The sequence below is a fragment of the Salvia hispanica genome, chromosome 5 (assembly GCF_023119035.1).
Source record: "Salvia hispanica cultivar TCC Black 2014 chromosome 5, UniMelb_Shisp_WGS_1.0, whole genome shotgun sequence".
NCBI classification, from domain to species: Eukaryota; Viridiplantae; Streptophyta; class Magnoliopsida; order Lamiales; family Lamiaceae; genus Salvia; species Salvia hispanica.
This window is the reverse complement of record NC_062969.1, coordinates 8,111,055-8,121,034: the sequence shown is the minus strand read 5'-3', so window position 1 is coordinate 8,121,034 and position 9,980 is coordinate 8,111,055. Positions and strand designations below refer to the sequence as shown.

At 34.2% G+C, this 9,980-nt stretch overlaps 2 protein-coding genes across 2 annotated transcripts; one reads left to right on the top strand and one right to left on the bottom strand.

Moving 5' to 3' along the window:
• The first annotated feature begins 2,349 nt into the window (after positions 1-2,349).
• On the top strand, positions 2,350-6,969 carry LOC125186556 (DCN1-like protein 4). The gene is made up of 9 exons (XM_048082936.1): positions 2,350-2,591; positions 3,972-4,056; positions 4,782-4,856; positions 4,943-4,979; positions 5,580-5,663; positions 5,794-5,854; positions 5,950-6,056; positions 6,361-6,426; positions 6,565-6,969. The coding sequence occupies exons 1-9, from the start codon at positions 2,510-2,512 to the stop codon at positions 6,652-6,654; spliced, it is 687 nt and encodes a 228-aa protein (XP_047938893.1). The 5' UTR covers positions 2,350-2,509; the 3' UTR covers positions 6,655-6,969.
• A 194-nt stretch (positions 6,970-7,163) lies between these two features.
• Positions 7,164-8,885, bottom strand: LOC125187702 (deSI-like protein At4g17486). The gene is made up of 3 exons (XM_048084333.1): positions 8,435-8,885; positions 7,902-8,189; positions 7,164-7,718 (listed from the first exon to the last, which is right to left on the bottom strand). The coding sequence occupies exons 1-3, from the start codon at positions 8,568-8,570 to the stop codon at positions 7,528-7,530; spliced, it is 615 nt and encodes a 204-aa protein (XP_047940290.1). The 5' UTR covers positions 8,571-8,885; the 3' UTR covers positions 7,164-7,527.
• Positions 8,886-9,980: the final 1,095 nt, after the last annotated feature.

Sequence of the window (9,980 nt, the reverse complement as noted above, 5' to 3'; positions counted from 1 at the left end):
CTATTTTTCATAAACTTATCATATCTCAAATTCTTGAACCAATATAATAAGCTCAAACCAAAATCAGTTGTCACTTGGTCCACATCTTGAAGGCCCAATGACGACATACTCAGCCACGTGGACTATAGTTCTGTTTATTTACTGATTAATTCAATTAAATTCGAATAGAATACGACATCCATTTATAGTATAGTGCTTCTCTGTTTTTCAAAATCTCCAAATTTTATTTATTGTGGTGCCACACTATTTTTTACAATTCAATAGATCCGAGTGTCATAATTATACTTTTTAAATATATTACACACGGTTAGTTATTTATCAATTTTTTAATTTATATTTCGCACCAATATTCGTAGTTTTAGCATCTCAATTATTATCACAGTGTCAACCATTTGAGGCCCAAACTCGCCTCCCCTCTCCCGCAGCATAGCCGGACTGGACCACACCCCTATTCCACGCGTCTCAACACCAAATGAGGTTGCATTGGCATGTGCCCTAATCCCACCTTCTTTATTACTATCACCGTCCCCTAAAATTTGTCCCACTTTGACCCAACACGGGTTTCAAGAAATATAATGAAAAGTGAGTTGAAAAAAATAGTGCATCGTGGGTCCTACTTTTATATATTAGTTTTATAATAAAATGTGAGTATGAATGAATTAGTGGAATATGAGGTCCACTACAAAAAATAGTAAAAAGTAAAATGTAAAATGAGACAAATTTTGGAGGACGAAAGAAAATGGAAAATGGGACAAATTTTCGAGGACTGACTTTTGAAATTACATGTTTTTATCATCAAATAATCTAGACTAGAATGAAATATACACACAAGTACATATCTAATGAAGAAGCCATAGGCATGTTTCTACCAATCATACAAATAGGGGTACATAATATGGCAGAATTCTTTTGTAGATAAGTGATTACAACTCTCAACACTTTACCAATAAATCTGAATCTCACATATTTTATAAGTCATGTGTTCAGGCAGTAGAGTGATGCTCGGACCAAAGGTCATGAGTTCGAATCCACGTGGTGCGAGTGGTGAGCCAGCATAATATTGATATCTAACTCATTGAAAAATATCACAATCTATCACAATCTTATTTCTCATACTGGTATGCACCAAACAAATACCACCATTATTATTTTTGAGAAAATTAAAATCAAGCATGCAATTACGACTGCATAAAACGAGAGGAGTCGTTCAAACTTTTTAACATGACAATGTAATTTATACTAGTACTTTGTTTACAACACATGCCACTTTTGAAAATAGTGAATTGGACACACCAATTGCAACTATAATGAAAAATTAGTGAATTGGACACACCAATTGATTATGAATTGCATAATATAAATAATAGTAGTATGCAATTTTTGAGTGTTTTTAGAATAAACTATATACCTCATCAACATTGTCTTCGTCATTCTAACTTCTCACACTTTATTATCAATCATCTTTATAGATACTAGTATTAGATATGACTAGCTAGATATTTTGTAGTCGCTATCATAATACACTCCATAAACATCATGTGTCATAATTTTTGCACTTGTCATCCATCTAGTAACATTCATGCAACAATATTGGTAAAGTTCTCTTATAATTTGATTTTCTACTAAACTCTTAATACTAATGTGAATAACTCCATAAATCAATATGTAATGGTAGCATCTATAAGGGGAGAGATAAAATCTTATAACTACCATATTTACTTTCTTTTCGTGAAAAGTCATTCTCAAATGAAAAAAGTATTTGAGAAAGTATTATACATTTTCTTATTTAAAAGAGGTATCTTTACTTCTGCATTAATGGAGGTAAAATTTTCTAACTATTATACTTACCCTTTTCCATGAAAATTCGTTCTCTAAGGAGAATGTATTTAAGAAGATATTACTATATTTTTTTTTTTGCCTCGAAATATATCTTGTACAATTTTTTTATTTTTAAAAATAATTTACCTTTCCATTATTTTTTCCTTTCGAGTATGCTAATTTTTGAGAGGATATATTTCTCTTAAAAAGGAAAATACATGATATGCTTTTTTTATATATCTTCCTTCTTTTGGAGATGTACTAAGTTAAAGTATAATAAAAAACTAATAGTTAATACTTTTTCACTAATAACAATAAACCATAAAAGTCAACGAAATAAAGGATAGGAGTACAGAGTACTGCAGTTGCTGATGATATAATGAGATGCATAAAAAAAAAAGAAAATAAAATCTTTCCAATTATTTTGTAATCCAGCGAAGCGCAATTAATAAAGGCAATTTAAATTGAATTCCATATTTACTCCAATAATTCCTCCATCGAAAAATATACAATTTTATTTTTGGTTTAATATTAATTTCCTCGCTTTCTGAAGATTTCGTAGCAGTAGATTCCTCAGTTTGCTGACGCCCTCTTTTTCTCTCTTGTCGAAGAAACAGAAAAAGGGGCAATTATCTGTGAAAATTATTGATTTTTTTTCTAGTTCAATTTCTCGAGATAGTTATTGGAAAATATGCCTCGCACTTCATCGAAAAAAGGCTCCGCAAATTCGACATCTTCCGGCGCTTCATCAACGGTGGATCTTTTTCGCGCAGGTTCTCTCTATTTTACTTGGATTTTGGGTGTGTTCGATGTTTATCAAGTTCAATTAATTGCTTTGGTGAGGAGAAAAATATGATCTTGATGCATATATGTATGTATTTGTAGAATTATTTTAGGCGATTTGATTTTACATCCTTGATCATGTTAATTTTTAACTCCAAAATAAGAATTTATTAATTGGGCATCTAATATATGGGAGCAAGTAGATTCTCACTAGCATGGTGGTGGAATTGGAATGCAATTCGTTGTGTGATTTGATTATTTGAAGTCTTAAATGCTTTCCTTGAGTGATTGTGTTTGAGATGCTTGAAAAAGTGACTGATGTTTGCGATGCAATGAACAATGTCCATTGCTTGCTTTTACTTATTTCAAATTCTGATTTTTTATCAAGAATTTGTTGGAGTAAGTTGACTTAGTTATACATATGGTTGGTGGTAATGCTCTTTGCCTTTGGTTTCATTGATAATGCCAATTAGTATAACTCAATCGTCTTTCAGAAGATAGTAGTATAAGCTATCAATTATTGGACAGTAGACGGCCAGCATAATTAATTGTCACTTTAAAATGTTGAAGTGAAAGAAACATAGTGATTAATGAGCTTCTGAGTTTTGTATCTTCAAGAGGTAGGAGTTATAGTTGGATACACTCTGTAATTTGTAGTAATTGATTGAAACATGACGTGATAACTTTGGTACTAGACGACTGCAATCAAAGGTCTTAAATTTCATAGATTGTCATGAGAATTGGCTGTGAAAACAAGGCTGATCCCATCAATCGAATTAGCTACTAAGATCTCTAAATTATTAGATCTGGGAAAGGAACAGATAGCAGTGTTGTGTTGGGCGATGACATTGCGGGAATCAAATAATTGAAAGACTGCTAGAAACCTGCCATCTTTTCAAAGTTCTAGTTGACAGTGCTGAATTTATACTCAAAAGCTACGGAGTATAGTTTTCCAATTAGTTTACCTATAATGTGGTTTCTTGGATGTCTTTGAAGATATTATGCATCCTACTACAACCATAGTTATGTCTTTGTTTTCTACACAGGAAAAGCTAAAGATAAGGACTTAATTTGAAACTTATATTTGTAAGTTTAGCATGGAGAGGGTTCTGCATTTTATCAATTTTGCTATTATTTTTACAAATTGTCTTAAGTAAGTAAATAACGCACACTCCATGGATTTGTTCAATTTTGTTATCTACTAGATTTTATCAATTTTGTTATGTAGATTTTATCAATTTTGTTATGTAAAGAAAATTGCAAGAACTGAAGAACAGCTATATGAGTAATATTTTCCATCTTGTGATGCTTCTATTTCTTTTCAATTATGTTCATTTGCTTACTGCAAGATATGTTTTTCTATGGTTCAGCTTCTGGTAAAGCAGCCTCTAAAGAGCTAGAGCGGATTGACCAGCTCTTCTATAATTATGCGAACAGTTCCTCTCGTATTATTGAGTAAGTACCCTCAATCTGCATTGTAAAGTATTATTGGTCTTATATGATCTGCTTTCTCTGTACTTTAACCTGAGTAAAGTTCATTGTTGCAACCCACTGGAGGTTGAAATTTACACTACATTTTAATCATGGGTCAGAATTAAGAAAATGTTTTATTTGTTTCGCATAATCATTTTCAAATTATGAATTCAGAGTCTTGATTTGTATCATATATATCAGTAACTATTTTATTGCAAGAGAATGGCGGGAAATTGCATTTCTTTCTTTCCACGATCCTTAGAAAAAGTTAGGCATAGACTTCCATCAAAATTGTTCCAGAAAATTCTATTCCCATGTCCTTATTAGCTCCATCTGTCCATTTCATTCTCTTAGGCATCTAGAGGTTGATAATTTTGCTTCAGTTACCACATCTAATAAGTCCATCTCCTAAGTTTTCCTCATAAGGTCCAATTAATTTAATTTAGCTAAGTTGAAGAAGAATATTTTGCTCCTCTAGCAATATCACTTCAGTTCCATGGGTCTGTTTAGTATCTAAAGAACAGAATACCATTTTTATAACAGCCCATTCAGCTGTAATTCAGCCCTCTATTGTTGCTTGTAAGTTCTATGTATTCTCTTAGCTACTGGTTAGTACTCATTGGTTTGGCTCCTATTCTCAATCACAAGTTTTATTCTTTCGTATGTATTTGCTTGGACGTGCCTGATTTTTTATCTTTTGTGAGCAGCCCAGAAGGAATTGAGTCACTGTGCTCGGATTTGGAACTTGACCACACAGATGTGAGAATATTAATGCTTGCTTGGTGAGTTATTCTTGTATTTGTTTTATGTAAACTACAGTTGAACATTTTTTTTATCAGATATTGAAATCTGTTTACTTTGATTTTAGGAAAATGCAAGCAGAGAAACAAGGATACTTCACCTTGGTAGGAATGGTTCTATTGTAGTTTCATATTCTACTTAGATCCTGTTGGGTGAATGTTTAAACATAGTCTATGATGCTATTCTCTACTTTCAGTTTTCTTTTCAATAATGGAGAGTTGAATATTGTGTTTCTCTAAATAAGGAACTTAAATATAAATGCAATTACCCCAACTTGTAGAGTGTATTCTCCAGCCTCATATATCATTGAATCTTGGGTCTAAGACAACTATAGGATATGTAAGAATGTGTCGCTGATATTGGCTTGATATTTGTATACTGTAGTTGGTTTTGTATTGTTTGGTGCTTAGTAATTAGATGTGATGTGTATCTGAAAATTGTAGAACTCTTTGGCTTTATCGCTATCTGTAAGGTTGCTATGGTACTGTCAAGGGAAAATTACGGATCTTATGCTTGAGAAAGAGAGTTGGAGAAGAATTATTTTTATCACTTGTTTCGATATATTTGTACGTCTCTTATGCCTTGTTTTGATGAGGTATATAGAAGATTAAATAGCTGTAAGCAGAGGGACTTGTTGAAACATTCATCTTATTTATTTTCACTTAATTTGATCAACCTTCTCTCATGAGTTCAATGGATTTCAGGATGAGTGGCGAACTGGCTTTAAAGCTCTGAGAGCTGACACCATGGTTAAAGTGAAAAAGGCACTTCTGGATCTTGAGAAAGAGGTACGAACTATGGTCGCATTCTGGTTTTTAAATGAAACTGAATTCCAGTGATTATGGCACTTACAATGATGGTACCATAATTTTTCTTCTAGTGCTTATTGTTGATTGAATTTGCTTTTTCTCTTAAAAGGTCAGAAGGTCGTCAAACTTCATAGACTTTTATTCATATGCCTTTAGATATTGCCTGACTGGTACGTTACTCGGAATAAACGTTCAGAGCTTTGTTTTCGAGGCTTTATCTCCTATTTCTGACCTTCTTGTGCTGTATGTTCTCTACTTCTTCCAGAGGAGAAGCAAAAAAGCATAGACATTGAAAGCATTTGTCTCCTGCTGGATCTCGTTCTCGGGTCACAATTCCATCCTCAAGTGGATGCACTTAATCAGTATCTGAAGGTACTCCATTTTACCATATTGCTGTCCATTTGCATGATTCATACGTTCAAAACGATTGATCGTACAATCATAATAGAGATTTCTCCATGTCTGTTTTCTTCTACTTCATTTATGCACAAAGGTTTAACGTTTTAGACCCCTCGTTTACATCTATCACCGGATATATTAAAGTCCCTCAAAGCAATAGTCATGAAGTTATAAACACAGTTGATGGAAATATATATATGGAAGAATATCTGAATAAGCACACATTCATTTATGTCATTATTACAAAAGTATTCATTACATATGTGGCTGATTACAGATACAGATTGATTACAAGGTTATTAACATGGATCAGTGGATGGGTTTCTATCGGTTCTGCAACGAGGTATGTTGATGATCCAGTTATATCTTAAACAAATCCAGACATCTAGAACTACTGTGACGACTTTTCTTGTTGACCGTCATTCTAGGAATATAATTACTATGGTTTATTTAACGATATTGGTTGATGATATTGTAACAGATCAGTTTTCCAGATTTTAGCAATTATGATCCAGATCACGCATGGCCTTTGATCCTGGACAATTTTGTTGATTGGATAAGATCCAAGTGAAGTTAAGTTCATGCCGTGTTGGGTGACATCTGATCGTTACCTGCACGTGTGCCTCAAAGTAAAGTATACATTTGGTGCACCATGCACTTTGCGAATATCTCGATAGGACCTACAAGCAGGATAACAGCTGCTAACATTGTTCCTACTGCTCCCTAGATATTGATTGTGATTGTTTGTCTTCTTCACTTGAAATTGGACATGAAATTGATGACAAACTGATAGCTTGCTATTGATTATATTTGCAGTTTTCTTGATTTAGGACCTTCTCTACCTGTACAAACAAAATTTCCTTGCTATGTATAATTTCTTTTGTCATGATTTTTCCATGTCTAGCCTTAATAAGTTTAAGTACTGATGGTTGCTCCTGAATCAAATTTTGAAGAGATTTGATAGTGATGGTTGGCTTTGATCGGTTGGTGTAGAAGGTAGGCCCCAATTGCAGGTATTCTTTGAAATTAAATAAGCTACAGATAGAAGACATAGAAGAAAAAATAAAGTTTGGTGCTAGATAAATCAAAAAAGGTGCCTTGATTGAGATGAAAGTAGTTACAAGTGAGAACACAGGGCAAATCCTTGAGAGCCATTGATCTAAGTAAGCCCTAGCTCTTTGTATGTATCACACGAGAGTAGATCATCTAAACTCGCATCAAAGAAGAAGGGCAAAAGCCCCTTTTTGTGTGTGGTGTGTAAATATACAGAGCTTTGTAGGGCATCTATGAGATGAAAAGTTTACATTGGCTGTCAAAGTCAGCATTATAATAAGATCACAAAGAATCGACACAGAACATACATTTCCCCTCATTCAATATTTGCTATAGCTGTTGGGACGGGACCTCTAGTTTGTATTCAACTCAAGAACCCCACTGGAGGAGGCTATGATGCCAGCAACGAGCTTCTGCTAGCTGCGGCCACGGTGGGAGGAGGGGAGGATGAAGAAGATGATGAATTTGAGCTGCTTTTGAGTTTCTTCTTCACCCCTTCACCAACATTGTCCTGCACTTTGTTGTTGTGTCCAACTTTTGTGGAGTTTAGGTTCACTGGTATGATGCATTTGCAAAGAAAACCTAAATAAAATCAAGAATATTATTTCTAATTAGCCTTAATCTGATTCATATAACCCAAAGTCTCCAACTTTATAGTATTATCTAATTTACTAACTAACTGCATTAATCAATATACACGTGACATGTACGAGAAGACCAACCAAACAAGGTCAAAGATGGTAAAGAAAAGGAAATAGGACTGACCAATTCTGGCAAGGCGATTGATCCAATTTGGGATGGGATTGGTGGTGAGTTTGATGCAGGCATCATTGCAGAAATGGTTGCAGTTTTTGCTGATCAAATTGTATGCATTTCCTCTGTATTTCACAGCAAGTTGCTCCATCAAAACTTTCACCTGCGTAGGGCTCATATCAGTCCATCCAATCAAGATAGACTTTCGAAATGTGAATCCCTCGCACTGCCTCGGCTCTCCTTCGAAAATTCCTGTGCTTGGATACTCGTGAGCTCCGAATGCATACTCCACTCCGTGAACTGCCAATTTTTTCAATCATCAAAAAATCATTAATTCTGTTCACCAGATTTAGATCTGGTTTTGCACGGATCATAATCTTCAGCTATAGCTACTCATTTGAGATCGAAACCGAAAACGATGTTTCAATTTGTGAGACGAAACATCATTTTCAAATCCGATTGATTTAACCATTCTAAAAAAACAGCTTCATTAATGCAATTACTGATTTTCAAATCAACGAATGAGAGAGAGAGAGAGAGCGGACCTTCTACACCGGAGTGATAGACGCCGAGGCCAAGCCAGTAAGCGTAGCCATTAATGGCGGTGAGATCATACACGTTGAGATACACAGCCGCCGTGGATCCACCGCCCCCTTTAACCGGACTTTTCCCGCATAACATTGCGAGAATCAATCGAAATTTTGAAATCCAAATCCAAAGAGGGAAAATCTACTGATAAATACTGATAAATCTAATGTGATTCGGCTTTTATCAAGCTGAGGTGGAAATGTGAGAATAATCCGGCGGCGGCGCAGTGGCAAACAATGGCGGAGGATTTAAATACAGAAATCAAATATGGGATTTGCAGATTTTTGAAGAGATTTATTGGGGGGTTAAATCATGTTGAGAGAAATAGGGGGAAAAGAGAGAGATGATTGGTTGGAATGTGAGCTGGTGTGATCCAATTCTCTCTTTTTCAAATTTTAAAATATATTCCTCTCCTTGGAGAAAGTAACGTACACTCATTATGATATGCAGTGGAACTCTATGTATTTTATACTCTATTCAAATATTTAATACAATATTTTTATATTTTAGGAATAATGCATAAACGAGATTCGAAATTTAAAATTTCTGCTAGATTCAGATTTTTATTTTTCTGAATGGGAAATTATATTGAAATCATGTAGTTAACACTATCAAAGTGTGAAGGCCCAGTTATATACTAATAAATGCAAGTTTGAATATGTTTAGTTAAATGATTAAAAATCAACAACTTATTATCAAAAAATTAGTGATTTGTTTCTATTGTATATGATATGTATGTTTTACATTATGTGACTGAGGACCAACTTTGTTGGAGTATATTATAGAACTATAGACTGATTTATATTTTGAGCTAAATTAGGTTAACCAAATATACACCATTTTTAATAGCTCTATACATAACATGTTCGATATACATCACTTTCTATCACACAAACATTTTTCATATGAGATTTGGTCATGTAAGTGATATAGAGTAGTACTAACACTTTTTAAATTTTGCAATTTCTTAATTTAAACTCATTTAATCTTAAGTACAATGAATTCTTAGTCTTAAACAATTTAAAAAGTCGTGGATACATGTTGCAAATATAATTACAAAATCATAAAAACAAACTTGAAATTAATAATTGATTTAGTAATTAATTAATACATCCGGAAATCAATAGGACATAGTCGTTATAATATTAGAGCATCCACAGTAATAGGTGAGCGACGGGCTAGCCGATACCCGGCGCTAGTCGGTCCGCTCGCCGAAATATTGCAATCGGCGAGAATATCAGCGAGCGCTCGCCGATGCGCTCGCCGCCATTGTAGGCTGGGGAATCGAGCGATCGGCCAGCGCAAATATTTTTTTTTTTTAATTAAATTTTCGAAACACTATATAAACGCGATTTTCACGTCATTTTCATTCGCACCGCTTGTTTTAACGAGTTTTCTCTCTCTCTCTCTTAATTTTTGTACAAGAACAACAACGCGAAATGAGTAATGCGGGTGGTAGTAGTGATGAGGAGTACGAATGGCAAATGGACGAAGCATTGGAGG

Coding starts and splice junctions, on each gene's coding strand:
- LOC125187702 (XM_048084333.1), bottom strand. CDS start 8,570: ATGTTATGCGGGAAAAGTCCGGTTAAAGGGGGCGGTGGATCCACGGCG. Junction 8,190..8,434: donor CTATCACTCCGGTGTAGAAG/GTCCGCTCTCTC, acceptor AAAAATTGGCAG/TTCACGGAGTGGAGTATGCA. Junction 7,719..7,901: donor CAATCGCCTTGCCAGAATTG/GTCAGTCCTATT, acceptor GATTTTATTTAG/GTTTTCTTTGCAAATGCATC.
- LOC125186556 (XM_048082936.1), top strand. CDS start 2,510: ATGCCTCGCACTTCATCGAAAAAAGGCTCCGCAAATTCGACATCTTCC. Junction 4,980..5,579: donor AACAAGGATACTTCACCTTG/GTAGGAATGGTT, acceptor AATGGATTTCAG/GATGAGTGGCGAACTGGCTT. Junction 6,427..6,564: donor TCTATCGGTTCTGCAACGAG/GTATGTTGATGA, acceptor ATATTGTAACAG/ATCAGTTTTCCAGATTTTAG.